The sequence below is a fragment of the Poeciliopsis prolifica genome, unplaced genomic scaffold (assembly GCF_027474105.1).
Source record: "Poeciliopsis prolifica strain line A6 unplaced genomic scaffold, Auburn_PproV2 SCAFFOLD035, whole genome shotgun sequence".
Classification (NCBI taxonomy): domain Eukaryota; kingdom Metazoa; phylum Chordata; class Actinopteri; order Cyprinodontiformes; family Poeciliidae; genus Poeciliopsis; species Poeciliopsis prolifica.
The window spans coordinates 1,570,711-1,592,974 of NW_026562410.1; the positions used below are offsets into that span (position 1 = coordinate 1,570,711).

A 22,264-nucleotide genomic window follows, 5' to 3' on the forward strand; every position below is an offset into this window, starting at 1 on the left:
TGGCAATGTACTTTACTGATCTCCCCATTAACATTCTTTATAATGACTTCTGGAGTCAAAGCAAGCATGATGTGTGAACAGTGAGAAAGATTTATCAATACTGCACTGGGATCCAATCAAAGTCTAAATGAGGTGGTTTATATCAGCGCTTGCAGCTTTTACTTGAAATATATAATGTACTTGTAATTATTGTACTACACATTTTTTTCAATGTCCAAGGGCACGTGAGTCAACTTGTTTTTCTTCATCTCAGTTGCGATAAAAACAATAAAAAACAAAATCAACCACAGGCGCTATGGTAAGCTGTCAGCGGCTTCCACAAACACGCTCTTCAGTATGTCGATGACTAGCAAAGCAGAACCAGCAGCCGCGGGTCAGCTCAGGAGTAGATATCAGAGCGGGGATGAGCACAGACAGCCTGGTCATCCATGACTAACAGAGCATGCCACACAGTAAAGACAATCTATGATGCAGATCCATATCACAAAGCACCGCATCAGATACTTGACTGCTTGGTGTGATTATGTTTGAGAGTAAAAACAGTTCTTCTAAATTATATCAGACAACATGGTAATCTGAGGAGACAAGCCAAAAAAAGAAATCATTACATTTACTCTAAACATAGAACAACTGGCCCACTTTGTCAGGTTTTTCACCACAATAACGGGAGACATGCGCATATTTTTATGAGCGCCGAGTCCCAAATAAGTGTAAAAACATGCAGAAAACAAATAAATGGTAAGATGAGAAACTACAATGTAAAACATGTGACTTGACCAATTATTCAAACATGCAATGTTAGAACAAAACAAACCCAAATCCAACCTAATCCCCAGGTGACGCACCTATGCTTGTTCAGTGTTTGTTTGAAACATCAATACGGATTAAGAAACATACCTTTGCCCATAAAAACTAAACCAGAATTTTAATGGGAAATGAGGCAGCAGCTAATGCCAATACATTTACTGCCATCCGCATCCACCGTCAGGCAGAGTTGCAGTTATTTTATATGCAGTCTACCATTACAGCCGCATAAAGAACAAGGTAGAACAAAGAATAATAAATATCATAAATTACAGCCATAACAGTCATTTAAAATAAGCTACAATGCATGACCTCAGGATTTCTGAGGTTACAATTCCCCATGCATTTAATATTAAATGTTTGGATGAAATGCAATGTTATGCAGACATTAAGCGCAATGGGTAAGATTTTTGCAATACAAAGTCTGTTGTGCATAATTAGGTTTTGCTACAAAGTAAAGCTATTAAATTAAATTAATTAAAAAAAAGGTTAATCAAGTTAAAGCTTTACTTTCATTTTCAGAATGAACAAAGCATTCCTGTATTTATCAACATAAATGTGGATGTGTAAGAGTGTCAATATTAAAAAAAGTAACCACATCCTCTTTCAAATCACTTTCAACAGCTGAGGCAGAAGGACACTCAGAAACTCTCTGATCCCTAAAACATTCTCAAATTACGACAACCTCCAATGGCCAGTACACATACCAAGATGTTAAGACTGCGACCAAATAAGTACACCCCAAAATACACCTCTTGAAATAGTTCAGGAGTAAAACTTTAGCCTTTTGTTGGAACACTTAAACTCACCCCAAGCTATCTGAGTTCAAGCTAGCATCATCATCACTTACCCCTCTACTTTTGCATAACAACTCTAACAAAGCTATTAAAAAAAAAAAACATTCCACATTGTGCTTACTCTGGGCTGTGACTGACCTCTATCATAATATGTGTGTGTGCCCAAATAATCCAGCCTCTCTGCCAGCTGGAGTACAAATCGGATGGTTTCAATATGGGTCGACATCTCATTACGGCCACCGGACAGGCTAATGGAACGTATATTCATGGGAGCTCTGGGCAAATCCCTTTATTGGGGCTGCATTGAAAGTAACGCAGCGAACCCTAAGGAGTAGTTGATTCAATTGTCCTGTGTACAACAGAACACACAGGCCTTCACTCACACATTCACATCCAGCGACACTAACAAATAAGCACACAATTCATCTCTGAAAGGCATTCAACCGCAAGCAGAAGCAAGAGCGAATTGCCCCCGGGGCGCGACTTTTCAACAGCACCAGTGACAAGCAGAACACGGTCTGTGGCGCACGAGCGGCAAGCTTTTGATGGTCCCGGTTTCTTTTAAAAACCCACCGATAATGAGACAGCAAACAGTGGAATGAAAAACACTGTTTTGTGAAACACTGGTAATGTGTCATGAATCCTACAAGGCTCCGGATTAAATAGCGCTCACCTTTTTGACACGTTTAATTAAGTTGCACTATGCTGTCTGTCTGTGTTTACTGTAAACAAGATGTTTCTATCTTTGGCACAGCCGTAGTTCATTGAAAGTTTGATTTAATTTCAGATTCCCATAAAAAACACAAAACAAACAAAGAAAGAAGCAGCTTCAGTTTTGAGTCTTGAACTTAAAATGGCAAAAGCAGCTACTTGGCTGCTTTTGCCATTTTCTCCAAGCAATTTCTGAAAACCTGAATGCTTCCAAAAAATATCAACACTATCCTCGGAACACTGGAATGCACTATTGAATGTATATGCTGTGCATTGTGTTGCAGAAACAATTCCATTATTTGATAATTGTACATTCAGTGGCAAAGCAACTAGTATGTTATGTAAACAACTTGCTGTACATCTAGAAAACTGAAATGTACCCCTTTGTTTACATCTTCTGTTTCTGCAATAAATGAAATAGATGTCATCTTACAAGCAAGTCTGGGGATGTTCCTCAACACTGTCTAGATTTCTTTCAACAAGCAGTAAGTCAGACTATCGCATAATAAATCAAAATGGGCTCAATAATTTGTATTTGCATCATTTATTGGGGTTTTTTTCTCTATTTTCTCTCTTTCTACTAAAAACTGGATGCCAAAAGTCTTCAGTCTTTTGGTCTCAACTAGCACTTTCACTAAGGACATTTTTTTTTACAGAGCCTTTAATCTTCTTATTTGTTGTTTCACTTGTGTCTTTAATAATTTTGGATATTTAAAATGTCTTCCAGTTCCACTGTTAAATGTTAAGTGAAATGAAAAGTTATTGATCTTTAAGAGAGTATTCATGTGTTATTATGCCATTACCACTATATTACTTGAAAATGGTCTCAAGACAATATTATAAGTTATCGCATTAATGTCTGGGATAATTTATCGTCCAGAAAAAATTGTTATTGTGACATTCCTAATTAAACTTGTATGACAGGTGCCAAAAAAATTCATAAAATCTTTGGATTTTGTAATTAGAAACGAAATTCTATGCGTTTGCTTATTTAACCTGAAAGCAGTGACATATTACTTTCTCTTGTACACACACACACCCCCCCCCTCCTCCCTTTAATACAAGTAATAACTTAATTATTTTATTGTGTACCAAATAAGACTCCAAAGAGTCTTATTCACCAAGCTTCCTGACAGGGTGGGGTGTAAATTTATATGATGCAAATTGTTGAAAATGGAAAATCACACACACTCCATCCTGGGTACCCCTCCTGTTCCTTCCCTACTGACGCCGAAGCCGCTGGTACAATTTCCTGTCCCTTGTCTCCATCATCGAATGCCGCTTCCTCTTCGCAGTCCAGGCTTTCCCAAAATCGGTACGTCTCTGGATTTTCTCAAGCATCTCTCAAAATGGTTTGCCTCATTTATCCAAGACACACCAAAAAGCTCAAAGTCTTTAAAGTGACCGCCTGACAGCATATCACCGCATTTTTTTAATTTAGGATTCCATTTAAAGCTCACTTTTCGAACTGAATCTTTCAGCAGAGTGAGCGCGTACCGGCTGGCAGGCAGCAGGTTCCCCTTGGGTGAAACCAATATACTAACGAAACCACAAAGAGCTATAAATACCCCCACTTGTCAGGATCTCTGACATCAAACAGCACCAGAGAACACACTGCGACAGCTAAAATAAAACAACGCTGATTTGCTGGTTGAATTTGGAGTTCTGAGAGAATGGCAGCTGCTTGGCAGGAGAACACAAAGCAAACATTCACTATAAAGCACTCGAGAAACGAGACAGATCTTGAACCACAGAGACAAACAGCCACAATAGAACCGATCACTTCAGTGCTGAGTAGAAGACAGCTACAGAGAGACAGAAACATAGGAAACAGTAAATGGCCTCAAGCAGTGAAGAGTGGTACCACTCTCCTCCTGTTAGAGCTGCACAAAGCTCATTCTGTCTGTACAGTGGCCTACTTGTCAACCTCTTGACACCTTTGTGCATAAAGGCTGGACAGGGCTGATGGGAAGGTTCAATACAACTGATACATTACAAACAAAAACAAAAAGCTGGCAGGTTGCTTTAAAACCTATTGTTTTATGTTTGTGGTGAAGCAAAGCAGAAAAAAACCAGTTGTGATTGAAGCTAATGGCTACGTGTGGGTGTCGGATTAGTCATAAGTAAGACAGTCTATACAGAGTTCTATTTAAAATAAAATGTTCAAAAAGTCTTTTTTTTACATTTCAAAAAAAAAAAAAAAACAACCAAAAACTAATTTGTCACACCAAAACATAAAAATGACAGATGTTGTATATGGAAGAGCTTTTGCCAGTATTTCATTATGAAACCTGCACCTTCCAGTGAGACAGTTGATTGGTCAGCACTTACAACCGAATGAACATAAAGCCCAACCTGAAGCCTGGCAATATGGATTCAACTAGCTACAATGTTAAATCATTAAATACATCTGCTGAGAAAAAAACACAAACAATACTAACTGCACAAGCAGATAAACAGTTACATAAAAATCAGCTGAAATGTTCATGAACAATAATAAGTTGTCACATTTTGAAAGTCTTACATTTATTAAGGAGGTGAACTTTTCCACACAACTTTAGTACAAGCAAAAGTAATGAGAACACATAAACGTGTAACAAGCCATGGCATGAGGTTAGCGATACAGCTAACTGCTGCGACGACTGTAGCTTAAAGGTCTCAAACTTCATTCCCTTGGATGTATCCTTGGCAGCCACGCCAATGAATGAACCAAATGGCCAAATCTTTCATAGATAAACATGCCATTGATTTGATTAACTTAATAGGACGTCTGTAACCCACAACTAAAAAAATACAAGACATTTCTGTGTTTGGAAAGGTTTGCGCTGACACCGAAAGAAAACATTTTATCACATGTTTAATCTATATAAAGAGTAATAAATACATGAATCTAAATATTTTGAACTCGAGTTAATATTTTTTTATTTTAAAATCGGATCAAAATAGAAAAATCCAACAAGAAGTGGGTCGATGCATGCTGACACAATTTGTGTGCCTGCAAGTCACTTTACAGTTCCGGCAGGATTAAAAGATATCAATCTAAGGATTCGCAATCATCGATGGAGCCAATAACAAACAAAGCCGTCTAAACATAGATCTACCTCGACAGCAGCAGTGACTTGTTTGCAAGCAATGCCAACTTCTCCTTTCATTCCTGATTTGGAGTGGCATCAGAAACTGGCAGCAACTGTAAAGCTTCCCCTTCTTTGTCCGCCGGCACCCCGCCACTTTAGGGTCTCAGCGAGCGGACAAGCTCAGCTCAGCCAAAAACAGAAAAACTTTTTTCTGGTCTTCCATATTTTGGATTGACAAACATTTTTTTTAAAAAAGCCGAAATCAGGAGTAATACTGCAGCCAGAGAATGAGCGCGATTCATTGTTCAAAACAACTTAAGTTTAGCATTCGACAATAACATCAAACGTCGGAGGAAGTCATGAGTTCCTAATTTCTAAAATCAAGTCTTAACAGGAAAACGACATTAAAAAGCCAAATTGAAATCTGCAAGTTCAAGCAAGCCAAGAACTTAAAAACAATGTCATCTAATATATCTGAACCTCAGTTATGTTTTAAATAACTGAATTGTTTATTTGCATTTTGAACACATTTCTAAATCTCATTGTATAAAAAAATAATTCAAATGGAAAATCAGCAGAATATGCCAGATTTTTATCAACTTGATTAGTAGTCAAAATAATTGACAGATTAATAACTAAAATGATTGTCTGTTGCATAGCTAAACATAAGATGATGTCAAATTTCATTTCATTTGGTGTGATATCAAATTTGATTCCATCTTTGATTCAATAGTCAAAGCAAGCATCTAAGCATTTTCTGTAAAATTGAAGGCAACAAATTAATTAGTTCCAACCAAATGTTAAAAACATCAATAGTCTACGTTTTTATATTGCTTTATAGTAAGTGAATCACACGAGGAATCTACATGTCACCACACAGACCTAATATTGCTAAAAATACTGAGCAAATTATTTCAGACAAATGATACACAAACTCATCCAAACACCAACTGCGGTGCATACATGTTTTTTTTTTTTTTGAGCTGAGCGCACTAGCGTGTGTGTTTTCAAAACAAGGCATTAGGTCTCTCAGTCCTGTGTAATTACACAATAACCGACTCAACTCCCTTAATTTAGGAGCCTGTACGAGCAACTGGCTCACCAGGGTGGATCATTCCACACAGTGTGACTGGGGTAGCACCGGCTCATAACAAACATTAATAACCCGAGCGGCGCTAACCCCTACGTGTGGGTCAACAAACATACTCAGCTACCATGGTGAAGCAAATCAACCACATCGTGTAAGCGATGCAATTTTATTACCATTATTTTATGCGATTTTTTAAATTTTTATTGTGCAACAGGATTACGAAGATGACATCCAGGCAACTGTGGCAAGTCGTCACCTGAAGAGCTGGAATTAGAGAGGCTTGCGCTTCTGTCTACGAATGGTGGAGGCGATAAGGTCAAGCGGCAGCCTGTGATGGAGGGCTGCGGGCCTGCAGAGCCGCCTCTTAAAGCTGGGTCCGCCCAAGGCTTCAGCAGCGCAAATGAGCACTTTCTATAAAGCCACATGACACAAAAAGCACAGCGAGGAATGTCCCCTGCACTTTATTCTGCCAGTGAACCTATTTTACCAAAGTTAAAAAAAAAAATAAAAAAAACTTCCAAACTGGTAAGAAGAGCTTTAAATAAAGACGTACACACCCCTACAATTAAAACTAAACAATTAAATCATAAAACCCGCTGCAGCATTTTTATACAGTAAAGCTTCTGTAGTCAGAACATAAGCAGCGGTCAAGTGGAACGAGCCTTTGACAATATGTTCAAGTGAAGGTCTGTTTTTCCAAGCACAGATACATAATATAACACTGCCTCTGCTCGTGTAGCAAGAAGGCTAAAAAAAAATATCTGTTAATAAAATCACAAGTTAAGCTTTTCAAAAAACAGCATTTAACCACAAAATTCTGACAAGGCAGATCTACAGTAATTTTCTGTGTGTTGCAGTTTCTTTACCTGCGTCCTCATCCACATCCTCCCGTAGAGAGGAGTCCGTGTCCTCGGAGGAACCCTGGCTCCTCCAGCTTATATTGCCCATGCAAGAATCCTTTATCCACAGAGCTTAGTCCTGGAGATATTGATGGTTCCGTTCTCTGCGAGCTGAGGCTTGCCGATCAACCTCGCGTTTTTACAGCCATCCCTCAATGGGACTGCTGACTTTTAGTCATGAACTCACTAGTCCTTGTGACCGTCCCCACTTGACTCACCCATGTTGCATCGCGCCTCTCAGGAAAGAGCCACAAATAGACCTGACAGAAGTCGACAGGCTCTGAAACGCAGTCGATTGTTTCGAAAAAGCAAACCCTGAGAAGGGAAAGAAAAAATCCTGGTCTGAGTCAAGAAGGTAGTGTCATGAAAGTCCATGAAAGGGAACCAACTCCCAGTGACATGCACTGGGGAAAGCCATGAAGAAGACAGCTGTCCACCTGTGGGAATAAGTGACCTCTCTGGTGGAGTTGGTGACACACAGCTTCAAATGAAGCATCCAGGCGATAAGCGTCTAGAAAATGGACATGAGCCTGAGACATAAACCTGCAAAGAGAACTGGCATCGACTTACGAACGAGACGCTCCGAAAACGACCTTTATTGCAGCCTTCTGCTCCTTGGAAGACATTGATAAAGACGCAGAAGACCAAAGGACTTGAAAACCTTCATGTTACAAATGCCCGACTGCTTCCACTTCCCATCGATTGCCTCGGCCCCAGTCGTTACCAAACATGCAATCAATCCATTTTCCTACCCCATTCCTCTAATCTTTCTCCACCCTCTTTCTTCTCATCCCTGAACCATATTCCCTCCCTCTTCTTTGCTTTCCCATACACAGAACACACGCACAAAAAAAAGGAAAAAAAAAAAAGGAAAGAAAAGAAAATCTAATTACAACACTGCTAAACCTATATGGGAGCAGCAGGCCTCTCATTCTGTGGTGCAGGGAGGGCGAAGAGCTTGCTCCCATCAAACCTCAAAAATTGCAGCATGTCAAACCAGGACCCGTAGCCTGCCCTCTGTAACAGTGGGATCACTCATCAGCAATGTGGGCTGACCAAATTGTCCCAGGAAGCGTTTTGTAATCATAACTTCTTTAGCTCTGGCGACTAAGGCACGCAGGCCTTGCTATTTCTGTACATCACACAACAATATATTTTGAGGCTTAAAGCATTCCAGTCACCACTTCAGAAGCACAAAGGCGTCCGAATAACTCACACTTCGGCGTTAACTCTAGGAATGCTAGAGAGGAAACTCCTTGCATCGCAGCTAAACACACAGATACACACTCCCATTATTTGCAGGGACGGAGGGCTGGGGGTGGGGGGGTTGAGTTGGGGTGGCAGGGAGTCTAAAATAGGAAAGTGATGGATCAGTTCCGCTGTGGCTGGTTACTACTATCAACTGTCCAGTCAGAGAGCAGTCCACAGGCTAATTTTAAAACACAGTTACTCCCACGGCTTTGTTACCAACTAGTGTCAGGATTTCTGCCTCCATGTCGAAAATGAAACAAAGATTTTTCAAGAGCTGAGGAGAAAATAAAAAGGAAATAGTAATGCAGAGCCATCTCTTTTCTCTTCCAACATTTCAATTTATGCCAACTCGCCACAATGCTCACATAGAAAACTACAAATTCATGACATCACATAAGCAAGATTCATTTATGAAGGTCAGACAGGGACAATTCTGCATACAAAAATGTAAAAAGATGCATGAATCAGGCTTTTCCTAGTCGATACTGATATATACTCTTTGTGCCAGTAGCTGTTGTGACAGATTAAGATTTATTTTCTATGGCTTAAAACATGCAGATTAATATATTTTGCACCCAGGAAAAGATGCAAGTTCATCACAAGTTTCTGATTTATTTAAAAAAAAGGGAACAAAAGCACAAAGAGACAATTTCTTATGAACAAAATAGAAATAAGAAGCTTCTTGCTCATACAAATAAAAAAACACAACATCCTAGCATCAGAATGAGTTCTTCTGTTGCAGAACAATCCAAATCTCATTTTCTGCAAATTAGAGTAAGTTCACTTGTACCTAAAAATAGTTTTTAGCTTTATTATTCATCTGAGGCTTGTTTCAGTAAAGTAATTTTTGCTAACAGGCTATTGTTACCTCCTGGTGCGAAAGTCACAATTACAAACAGTGACAAACTCTGAACTCCATGAAGAAAATTACACATTTCTGTAGTAAAAAGGCATTTCGCATTCACACCAATACCCATTCCACACACCCATGAATGTCACCACAGTTTTGCGATGTGTTGCGATGACAAGCAGCTCCTCCCACCTATACCAAGGGAGTATTGTTGGAAAAATAAAAATAAGGCACAGTGAGACGAGCAATAGAAAACTGCTCATCTTAAAGAAAGCAGTGTTGTTGACAAATCATATATTTCAGGTTTACACCTGCCAAACACCAAATGCTGAGAGTTTTTGGTTTGATAGATTAACGAATCTGGAATCAGAGAGGTTGGACAAATGGTGTCTAGACTGTCCAGCACGGCTGCCAACATGTGAACGAACCGAACTGGAAAAACACCACATTATTATATAACTGACAGCCTTAGGAGAAAGGTAATAAATCTCATTTATATTCTATTCCCGGCTCATTCAAGTGGACTGGATGCCTGGAACAGAGGTAAAAAGCAGATCAAACGAACTAAAAGACTGTCTCCATTTATGCTTAACAAGTAATCTGAGCTGAAAATGGACATCTTTGCCATTTCAATGTCTTCGGTGCTTTGCTCAGATGTTAAATTGTCTAACAAACAGATGGAAACAAAAACTCAAGTGAGGTTTCTGAGCTGGATCATATTTATAGTTTCTATGAAAACAATAGAAACAACAGCCATCATTAGCTCATCACCTATTCATTACGCGTCGCTGTCACGCATGCCGACACAGAAACTTCCCAAACTTTTAAGTAGACATGCAAGGAGAGCACAGCATACTAAATGTGAACTGACGAAACTGCTGTAAATCTCTGCGCCTCTCCACCCGGTTCCTGCTCCCTTGAGGAAAACACGGAGCAGTGAGTTTGCAAGTCAGCTGCTCCAACGTTTTTGGGCAACTCTCAAGACTCTGTATCTGCTTAAGGATTACAGTCCCGGGTGCCTCACCGGTGAGGTCATGTGGGTGCGTATGCAAAGAAATACATGCTACAGAAGATAAATCAACCACCCACTTGGATGTTTTAATTATTTATTTACCTTTATGCATGTGGATGGGACATCAAAATGGAGCGCCACACAACAAGCTGCAAAGCCAACTCTAATGAACGGGTCATATCCCTGAAGAGGAGAAGCTGGCGACTTTGGGACACAGTTACCATGGGGAGAGGGGAGTATGTTTATGTAGCAAGTGAATCTGGTCATTACTCTCCCGTGGAAGTTTGGGGTCCATGTGTGCATTGCATTGATAAACCGAGACAATCTGCGCACCATGGTTACCACTTAAGTAGTTATCCCGTGCACCATGTTGCTATTCTTCAGTCGATGGCTGAAAATCCATCTGCTCACAACTGGAAGCTTTACAAGTCAGAAAATGTTTCAAATTAGAGATGCAGAGAACATCTTCCAGTGACTTGATTTGTGACTCGATCAGTCACAAACTAAAAGCACCAACAAAAGGTGCACGAAACGTTTAGAAAGGAAAACTGTCAGGAAGATGAAGATATTCCAGCAAACCTCCTCCGTTTTACACATATTTAAGAGTAATTTGAATGTAACGGATCACGTTTACTTACAAAATACTGGTAGTTTTTTTTTTTTTTTTTTTTTAAAGCTTACAGGTAAAAGTTCATTAAATTTATAGGAATTTACACAGCTTAAAATGCCAGTTTGTTTAAAAGTAAAATCTGCAGTGATTTTATGTTTTTATTTTTGAAATATTGCTAAAATTTTATTTCTCAACCTGGCTGAATAATGCAGATTCTTTATATAGATAAAACATAGTAAATGCATAACATATAAAACTCAGAGGCTTTTCCTCTCAAATATTAAAAGGTCCATACTACTTATTCTTTTTCCCAAAATTAAAGTCTTGCAAGGTGGACATTATATTTTTAAGTGTGTAAAAAAAATAAAAATAAAAGAGGATACTTTGCAACCTTATGAAAGGAGAAAAATGTGATATCCTGCAAAATATTGTTACAGATAGATTTTTCTGCTTTATTTTTTTTAAATGATCCAAAAAAAATGATCCAAAATAACCAACTTTTTGTTTTTTTAAAGAAAGCATTTTTTTAAACTCCTTCCTCTTTTTGTCATGTCAGTAAAATACTGTTATGCTTTATCATCCTTTACAGACAGGAATCGGCAACAACAACAAAAAAATCTGAATCAGATGCAAATTATGCGTCGGATGGATCTGCGCCTTGACGAGACCTACAAGTCGTTCTGTAAGTATAATTAGGAAAGCTTGGGAAAGCAGATGTGCGAGTCAGAATCTGCACTGCCTCTGACTTTTCATTTAGCTGTGACCATATGTAGTCATCTGTCCGCAAGACACGAAAGGAATCGGAAACTTTTACGCCTGCGAGGAATGAGTGAGGCTGGCGGTGGATGATGACACTCCCTCCCCGCCTGTCGGTTAATGGGAGTCCCGATCACTGCAGGCGACACCGGCCAGGACTGTAGATGCATGAGCAAGGCCAGGCAGGGAAGACAGCTGCTGGAATGGGGATGCAAGTGTAGCTGGCGGGTGTAAAGTTTCCTTCCCAAAGGCATACATACCGAAGACGACCCCTGTTTGCACTCCAGAGTGCAATGCAGTGCTTTATTTGCCTTTCGCCTGCATGCAAAACGAGCCACGCAGGCAGGCAGGCAGACACAACAAGCGACCAAAGCCATGAAAGAAGAAGAAGAAGAAAAAAAATTGCCACATGCACAATCAGTTTAGCACAGATACACACGGAGGTCCTGGGCGTGAACTAACTCCAGGTGTCGACACGGCTAACGCTAGCCTCGAAAAGCTAACATTTAGCCGCTGCTTCCAGCAGCAAACCCACGTTAGAAAACATTTTAAATGACACTTGGCGAGTTCCCAAAGGATTCAGAGGTATTTCCTCATCCCAGAAAAAAACCGTCTGAGATTTCTTTGAAGCGGTTTTCAAACAGTAAACGATTATATTTATGTGACCGTAGAAATGAGAAGAAAAAAAAAATCACAGAGAGTCTTGATAAAATGCCGGTGGAGTCCCACGCCAGCTTAAGAACCACAGCATCTATATGTGATGTTACTGCTGCCTGATTTTACACTGGCTTGCTAAACCAGCTAACACCAGCGAGCAGAACGGAGAGAGACGCTTTATTTTCAATTGGATAGCCGAGAAAAGAGCAATCCATGAGGCCCAATTAAACCACCATTTACACTGGACACATTCATGCAGCGTTATCCGGGAGCCTGGAGATTTATCCACACACATCCCGCGTTAAATTCATCCACAGCTTATGAGGAATCCCGTTATTACAGTATGCCGGGGTGGGAGTAGGACGCTTTGAGTCCAGCCTGGGCAGGACTTACCTTGCTTGCTCTCTATTTTTCTCGACATCTTCGTCGCCAGCAGCAGCGGCAGCTGTGATCCCCGCTCTCAGTTCAACAAAAACGGTAGCTGCAGACGAGCCTTCGCCGCGCGAGTCCTCCGATTATTCCCTCATTGTCGACGTCCCACCGTGTCCAGGAGATGATTCCGTCGGGGTTAGAGCGCTGTATCTACAGGCCAGACACATTGGTACGGTCAAAAGCGGTTTCCGTCCGTCTCCGGGTAATTTTCGCTGGATACACACACAAGCGCGCACAACACACGTTAATGCCCTGATCCCAGACTCGGGCAGGGAAAAAAGAAGAAAAAAAAAAAAAATCCCATCTGGTGTAACAGCGCCCCCTGGTGGCAGGAATTGGACACGTCAGCTTGACATCAAGGCAATGGGCGTGTTGTAACTTCAATTCAAAGAGCAGCATACCAATCCTCACTAGTTTGTTGGGCTCTTTTTAAACAAAAATACATGTGGTGCTTATGGAATAACTTTATGCATTAAAAATTTCAGGAGTTTTATTTTACAGTTGCCGCATGTGAAATGCTTTTTATTAACTATGCTATTATGCGCAACTAATTAATTTTGTGAGGTGCTTTGTTCATTAAGTAAAAAAAAACATATAAATTGGTTCTGCATGTTTGAAGGACCTACTTCAATTATGTTTCATTTTTATTGTTTCAATTACACACAATTAGCTGTTCTACATCCATATCTAAGGAATGTTACAGTGTGGGATTAAATAAATATCCCAGATTGCTTTTGGTCATTAGCCTATCATATCAATTAGCCAAATAATTTTGTCATCCATCAATCCATCTATAAGCAGTTTTTCAATTTTTATTTAGAAAAGATCAGAGGAGGGAGCTGTACATTAAACGCTTAGCAGCATTGGACTCCCTAGTAATATTTTGACTTTAACATTTCCACCATTCTGATTTCCACTAGTATTTTCTTGATAAATGAAAGTGTTGGTTCACCATCAGCTCTCGGCAGTGAGGTCTGAACAATCAGAACACTTGTTAATTATAAGAAAAACTTTTTATTTCGAACTCTTATGTTTGGAGCTTTAGTTGAGTCAGTCAGTGTTTCTGATAAGAGCCTTTTCATTTTCTATTTGTGACTTCTCTAAACAGACTGCAATAAATTGAATTAGTAAAGACACCAGCTTGCAAAACACCACAATGCTGCTTGTCATTTTAATATTTCAGTTGTTCATCTTTTTTAACTTGAAAAACAGGAGTAAAGATCAACATGTAATGTTTCCTGCACAGTTATCTTGATATGAAATCCTTTATTTTTTAAAATAAAAAAAAAAACTTTAAAGAACACACAGTGATTAACTTTGTTTTACTCAATCCGCACTTTTATTTTTACACATTCAGCTGTTTACATCCCATCACTTGCTCCCATGGCAGGAAAATAAAGAAAACTGAAAGAGCAGGAAGAGGGACGGCTTCTGATTTAACCTTGATTTCTGTAAACTGCTGACTGGGCCGCTTGCCTTTTTGATGCTGCACCTTATCCTGGTCATTAAGGAGCAACCATTATTATGTCTCTCGCATGTCAAGGAAGCATTCAATGTCATCGTTTTATGAATAATTTATCTGTCTGACAGAATGATCTTAATTCTCTGAGAGATCTGGGTCAGCATGTTCTCATGCAACGCGCTCCTGAAAGCAGAGGCATGCATTGAGGACTTCAATATGTGTTGTTGGATTCTTTTCTTCCTCGGCTTGAGCCGCTCACCCAGTCATCAGCTGCTTTTAATCAGTTATCAAACCCAGGCCTTGAGTGTCAAGGAGTCTTATTCACGCCAGCTGCCATTGTGCCTCCTTCTTCGTGTTATTGCTTGCTCTGCAGAAACCACACCCAGAGTGCAAAGTGCTTGTTGTTTGTGCACGAGAGCAGTGTGGGTGTGTTTGCTGCACCGGGGGAAGGTGCGGAAGGAGTGAAATACCTTACCTGAGGCAATGATAAAATTCACAGAAGAAAGACTATGAACTGCCGTGCGGTAAGAGACCAGTTGGGGCAGGATGTAGAGGTACGGGAAAGTCAAAAATTCTATTACCTTGGAAAGCCCCACAAGTATTAAAAATAACAATCTATGAGAAATAGAGTAAAATATTTTCTTAATGGTTAGTGCAGAAGAAATTTAGTTACCCCAACACTTCCGTAGCTTCTGATATTTATTTATTTTTTTACATAGATGGTTACCCAATTAGAATCACAGTTCCTCTCAGAAAAGACTGACATGTGCAAATACGACATGCTTTCCACATGGCATGGATATCTTCTCCTTTTTTTTTCTTTTCAATTTCAGACATTTTGCAGGAGATTTGATGTTTAAAGCAGGACTTAGCAGAATCAATCCCTCCCTCTGTCTGGTTGCAACAGATGCTGACAACACAACTTATGAACAAGACGTTTAAGAGGTAAAATAAGCATGTTTTCCCCTCCAAGTTTGTCATTGCTATTTGGAGACGTGTTGAAATTCACCACTGCACAGGATTGTCTTTAAAAATGTCAGACTATTTTTCCCTTTAAAAGTATTTTTCCCTTTAATTTCCTCTAACATAGTAAGTATCTTGGACTGGCTCTTCTACCGGTGTACTCTTACTGGGCCTGGTTCTACTGGAGGTCTCATTCTTTTGAGAAAGAAGGTGTTGCTTTCCTCTGCCACCTCGTGCTTTTTCAGGTTCAAGGATTGCTACAGACTCCATGCAACTGACTGGGCTGACATGAGATATTGTCACATGTGGAGCATGCTCAATTTTTTATGGAAATTTCATGAAGTTACTTCTGTATCCCTGCCAGTTTCTAACTTGTATTCTTTAAAAATAATTATTCAAATGAAACATCTCCCTTCATTTTGTTTGTTGTTGATGAAATATAATTTACACTGTTCTGTGTGCCTCCCCTGACAGATACTTTTGTGAAAAGAAATTTTGGCATTACCTTGTAACTTCTGCAACTGCGACATTACAAAAATAAAGTACAAAACAAGCTGAATCCTCCCTTGAAAGATGAAAAAGAAAATGGGTGTTTTTCAGCTTTATGCCATTTTGGAATCACACTAATGTATTTATTCAACTTTTTAAAGTTGAATAAATAAAAGTTTATGTTGTCTGGCACTATTTTTCTGAAAGCACAACAGATTTTGTCTAGACGTTTAGCATAATACTTCCAATGACAGGCTCTACTAGTTTTGTTTAATAGAATTAAATATTATGTTACACCACACATACTACAGATGTTTTGAATTTAAAGTTAATACTATCTAACTGAAAAAATAAATGACAATCGTAATTTCCCCAAATCTGCAAATTGAAATCCTAAGTGGCTCTATGCTGCCATCTGTTGGTCATGTGAAGATGTGCCATCCAGACGCTGCCAGTCTCTTTTCTACCAGAAGATGGTGGCCTTGAACTACAAATCAACCTTTGTTCTGACGCTCAGTTTTGTAAGATGTTTAACTTTAATAATGTTTTGCTATGTAAGGAAAGGCACAACAAACAGGATGCTGTAAAAATACAAGTAAAAGAGAAATTAATTACAGGTTAAAAATTAAAAAAAATAGTTGCTTTCTTGATGAGCCTGCTTGTTGAAATTGGGCAAACATGAGAGAGATTGCTTAAAGTAAAAAGAAAAAAGAAACAAAAGAAGAGTTTATGATCTTAAAAGACACATTTTCTTATTTTGTGGTAACTGCTATTCCTAAATGGAGACTTATCCACAAAGACACAGACATCATTTAGTCTCACACTGAGTTTTGGAAGGTTTGTACTCCTGCACACTGGGAAATGTCCCACTGGGACTAGAGTCTGCTGTGGGGCTGAATGCGGTTCCCTGCAGGCTGAGGAAAGAAAGGAGAAGCTAAGCAGCTTGGTTAGCTGAGAGTCGTCACTGTGAGTTGGGGCAAGAACGATGTTTGATCTCTGCGGCGGTGGGCGTGCGATGCAGAGCTCAAACCCAGTTTAAGGCTCTGTTAACCTTGGCCAGCGGTCAGGCCCCTCTGTCTGTCACAAACCCGGGACTTGGAGGCTGAGGGGTGGAATCACTGAGCCTTAAAAGCCTGAATACATTTAAATGAATTGGAGGGGGGGGATACCCACAAAACAGTTGGGGTCCTCTGGCTTTATTCCTTTTGTCAGAAGAGGATTTCTTTTAATTAACTTCTTTTTTTTCCATGACAGAATCAAGGTGAGGTGGAAAGCTAGAGGTATAAGTGTCAGTGTTGACATGAGTCGAAGAAACTGAACATGAAAGGCAAAGATTGGCAAGCACATGATGTGCAGGTCACTACCTGGTCAATGCTCCATGGGAATGGAGGATTCTGTCACTGCAACAAATACACTGGGACCCTGGTTGATGCAGACAGGAAAAAATCAGACGGGGGAGGTCAGCAGCAGCTGAAGTGGAAAAACGAACTGGGCCAACGCACTCCTCATGTGGACACAAGTAACTTACAGATAACACTTAAAAACAGCTGAAGAAAAAAACATTAATTAATCTGATCTAATGTGTCACTTTTTTTAAGTTCCTTTTTTAAAAAATAGAACATTGGAACAATTTTTCCCAATAAAGTTAGAAATAATGAGCAAATAATTATAAACAGCGAGTTATCTTTATAACTTGTTCATTAAAACCTTTTTAAATTAGCATATATTATTTATTGATTGTACATCAGTCTTACACTTTTTATACCGCAGTGAATGATGCACAGTGCTATTTTCTTGATTATCATTCTTTCTACAAACGTAATGAAAATAGAGAAATAGTCTCGGCAAAGTGAAGCTCAAGAATAATTACTTAAGTAACAATTACTTCAGTTTATAAAAAACAAATTTAAAGGGAAAAGTTGTAGTTATGGGAACTGCATTATTGATTGAAGGATGCAGCATAATTATGAGGTTTGTATAAAAATTTTGAAATGTACTAAAATCAATAAATAAATAAAATATTAGAATAAATAAATGTAAAATGTAAAAGATCAATAAAAGTCAGAATTTTTTCAGAATGTCACAGGGATTTCAGTAACCCTGACCTCCAACTTTAATAGCTTATGTAATCAACTTTTACTAACTCTTTAGAACAGGAAGACATGAGGAATTGGAGAGTTTTTTTTTTACAACCTTCTGTCATAAAAAAAAACAAACAAACAAAACTTTTCATTTGCATTCATGAGTATTTCAACAATAATAATTCTGATTGGGGAAGTGAGATGATTCTTCAGTAATCCAATGTTTTTTGTCTCACATTTGGAAGCACCATCTTCAGAGATTTTTCATAACAATAGACTTTTGCTCTGGTACAGCATGGAAACAAACACAAAAGGTAAGAACGCTTCGAAGGCAGATACTGCATGATTGAAGTTAAATGATATGTTCATTTAACTTAACTGCGTTCATTCGACTTAAAATTGAAATTTCCCAAAACAAAAGTTGGATTTAGTATAGATACACACAGAGTGAGTTATCTTTCTTCGGATAATTCACACACACTGTAATATACCACCTCCTTCAGTGTACATCTTACAGTGTTTGAAAGATGTGAGGCATGCAGTGTAACTCACATCTATGGGTAATTGCAGCTAGCCCGACCATCTTGTGTTGTTGATAGCTGTCAGGCTGATCACCAAATGGATCAACTAGCAAATCCCACTGGTTTTCCAACTTGGAACTGGAAACTGCAAACAGAACACTGTAAACAGTTTACTTTGTCAGAACACGTAAAGGAGCTCTACGGTAAATTTTGGCGTGAAGGCAAACATAGAGGAGTAGACATTAGCTTGCATACAGTGAGAAATTATTAATGTGCTGACACAGGGTTTTGCTGTGGTGCTCTTTAGAGCTCTACGGGGTGGTGGGCTGCGGGTTTTGGAAAGCTGCTTCTCTTTCAACATGGCCACATCCTCTCCCTGTGTCTGCTGCTCCCCTCTCAAAACCGCATCCTTGTTTTCCTCAAGGTTCCTTTAAATGGCAGGGTCGACCTTTCTCGGAGAAGAGGCATCCATCCTTCCACTGACATTTAACTCTGAGGCAAGGTTAACGAGGGCAAAGAGCATGAAATGAGACGAGCCGCAGGGGGTCACAGTGAGACTTGACCACTTGCCATCCTGCGCCTCCATTAGCCGCTGGACTCCACGGAAGGACACCCTCGGCCTGAAAGGTGAGCCTGAGGCCCTTTGGTTGCCAAAGCACACAAAGCTTAGGAAAGAGTGGAGCGGCCCTGTGATGTGGCAATGCAGTGAACAATAACAGGTCTTTAGATGATCAGGTTAGCAGAGAGTCTTTGCTTCCTATCCTCCACCCACTCCTTATTTTAGAAGGCTAAATGTCACCATTCATCCTTTTCTTTGTGTTGCTCAGCGGGTCAGAGGCATTTAATGGCTGTTTAAGGTCATCACCTTCATGACACTTAACATTTTCTTATTTCACTCACTGCTCTTGGGCTTATACACGTTTAGTTATGTTTAGCACTTTGTATTTTTGTAACATTTTAATTCTCGGACTGATCTATTTTTGCGTTTAAAAATAGATCATTGCGTGCCTCATTGTGCAACTCTTCCAGTCATTTCAGAGTGAAACACCGGTCATTTGTACTGTCTGGCAGGTGTCATCAGTAAACACAGCGGTTGACAAGGATGCGTCACCGTATATTCACATTGGGCCGCCCTGGTCTTTCACAGGAGCAGTTATTATGAAGGCGTGGAGTGACGGAGTTTGGTCTGTGGGTGTCACGTTTCAGCTGGTGCCGGCGCCTCGGAGAGAAGGGTACCTGCAGGGTGGGGAGAGAAGTTCTGCAACCTGCTTCGGCTGCGAGGCAGTAAAAGTGAAATGCAAAGGGTCACTTATCAGGATCACTGGTGAGTAATCAAGTCAAGATGGTAGGCTGATGCCAAAGTGATAGAATAAAAATAGTAAAAGTATTTTGTTTTGTTTATTTACTCATAATTATATATTTCAAGAAACTGTATATAATAATTTATAGCAATGTTAATGTTGAACTGATGATGAGAACAAACCAGATCACACCACTTTAGGTTGAACAACTTGATATGAAATTACTTTTGTGGAGATTTACAATCACTCCAGTGGTTACAAATACAGTAAAAAAAAAACCTGATCCTGTTTTTTTTTTTTTTTTACTACACTTGTCACGCTATTTCTATCAACATGTCATTTTTATAATCATAATCAACATAATGATTGATGATCCTGCACCATCTTTTATAAATTAATCCTAATAAGCTTGTCTTTAATCTCACCACAGAGTTTTATTGTGCTTTACTCAATTGGAAGGGGGAATGACAGAAACTGAAAGTAAAACTAAAGCCATCTTACTACTTGAATAATCTGGTAAATAATTACTTGAGCACTTCAATATTTTTTTCTCCACCTAAATAAGTATTTTTTTCTCAGCTTATACATCTTTCTAAAGAAAATGTTAGGTTCTCTCAGAACTCATCCTGAAGATCACAACAAATTAACTAATGTTTAAAAAAAATCTAAAAATGTTATAAAGATTGGCTCATATGAAAAAGAAGATGAATTTCTTAATATGGAAGTACACCACTGTGTACAGTCATGTACTATTTACAGTAAGTACTCTCTTAAATTCTTAAAATTTAGTTAAATTACTCAGACACATCGTATGGGAAGTGTGACTTTCATATCTTTCTTTTTGGGGATTTGCTGGGAGGTAATAAGGGAGGAAAAAATTAATTTTGCTCTCCTGCACAGAAGGCAGTGAAAGCCCCAGAAATGTTGCCAATGGACCACAGAGCTAACACAGATTGACAGATAAAAACATGCAATCCTGTCCATTCCCGGGAGAAATTTCTCATTTCTAATCCACCTGGTTGTATCTCTGTGGTTTGTGAGAAGATAGATGGCAGACTAATTAGTAGGAACCAGTTTGAAGAGAGGAAGAACAATCAGATTCCACGCAAAGCTAAGGATTAAACCTAAACATCTTTGCGGTCAAAGTCAGTCTCTCCTTTTCTAATCACCAAAACAAAATTACAATTTCTTTTGATATTTCCAAAACACAGGCTGTGCAGTTGGTAGAAGTTTGTATGCATGCCAGGATTCCCTCCAGGTACATCAGCTTTCTTCCACACTCCAAAAACATGACTGTTAGGTTAATTGGTCCATCTAAGTTGTTCTTAGCCATCATAACAATGGCTAGTTGCTTTTCACTTTTATATTTCTTAGGAGCAATGGAAGCTGTCCATCTGCACACCCATTCTTGTTGAGCCCATTCCCCAGTAAAGTCCATTCTGCAAAATACTCTTAATGTAAATCATCAAAAACATTGCCAACAGTAAAAGTAATTTTTATGACATACAAAATTGATTCTGTCTAAGTATTTTAGAATAGTCTTTTCGATTCATCTCAAATGTCAAAGGTTATATTTGGGCATTGTTTTATTCCAAACTGGAAACCAGTCAGATTCTCTTTTTGTTCTAGTGCTAACCACTACAAATGTCAGAAGCTAACAACATTATTCCTCTCTGTTTGATGCTGAGGGGTTTCAAATACAAAAGGAACGTGTTCTCAAGCAGATTTGCAGGCTGGTTTGTTCAAATAAAATGCCAGAAATGCTAAACAAACTTCACCACATTTTATGGAGTCGTTTTGTGAGAATTCAGAAAATCCAAGTTCAAAGTAGAGGGAGAACTCTCTAATAGTTTTCCTTTATAAATAATCCTAAATAAAAGTTCCAAACTACTGGTACCAACATCAGCGTCTTTCACATAACTCACACTGTGCTAAACTCAGGAGGCCACACACTCCCCACTCTCTGTATCTGAAAATGCACACCAGGAAAACCTGTTTGTGGTGCAACTTAAGTATGGAATAAAATAAAATAAATAAAAATGGTCCAGCATGCTTCTTCTATATTTTTTTTACATCCGCATTGTAGTACAAAATGTCCCTCCTTTTCAAATAAATTGAGAAAACAATATGGAATCACTCCAGTCCTTGTGAAACTGTCTACACGCTCAGCTTGATTTGTTTTATTTTATTAATGCTAAGTCATTCAATTGACTTCGATCAAATTAAACTGCCTCAAGATGGAACAACATTGACGTATCTTGCTATGTATTTTTCAACAAGAAATATTTCCACAATCAAATGTGGGCTGCAGAGTCTAACAAGCCCTTGTTGAGAAATACATCGACTGCGTTCATATTTTTAAACTATTTCATAAAACCTTACATGGAAGAGTCACTAACAGTCAAGTTCAACTTGGCTTCATCCAAGTGATCCAGCCATACTGCCATATTCAACATTCAGACAAGTGATTTAAACGTTAAATGATTAATGATACATAAATATGC

General features: G+C 39.0%; 1 protein-coding gene across 1 annotated transcript in view; it reads right to left on the minus strand.

Moving 5' to 3' along the window:
• rapgef1b (Rap guanine nucleotide exchange factor (GEF) 1b) overlaps positions 1-8,301 on the minus strand; it is a 38,110-nt gene extending 29,809 nt beyond the window's left edge. Inside the window, exon 1 of the mRNA XM_055052250.1 lies at positions 7,343-8,301. Within this exon, the coding sequence (XP_054908225.1) occupies positions 7,343-7,424 (82 nt within the window). The 5' untranslated portion in view covers positions 7,425-8,301. The remainder of the gene's footprint in view (positions 1-7,342) is intronic.
• Between the last annotated feature and the right edge of the window lie 13,963 nt (positions 8,302-22,264).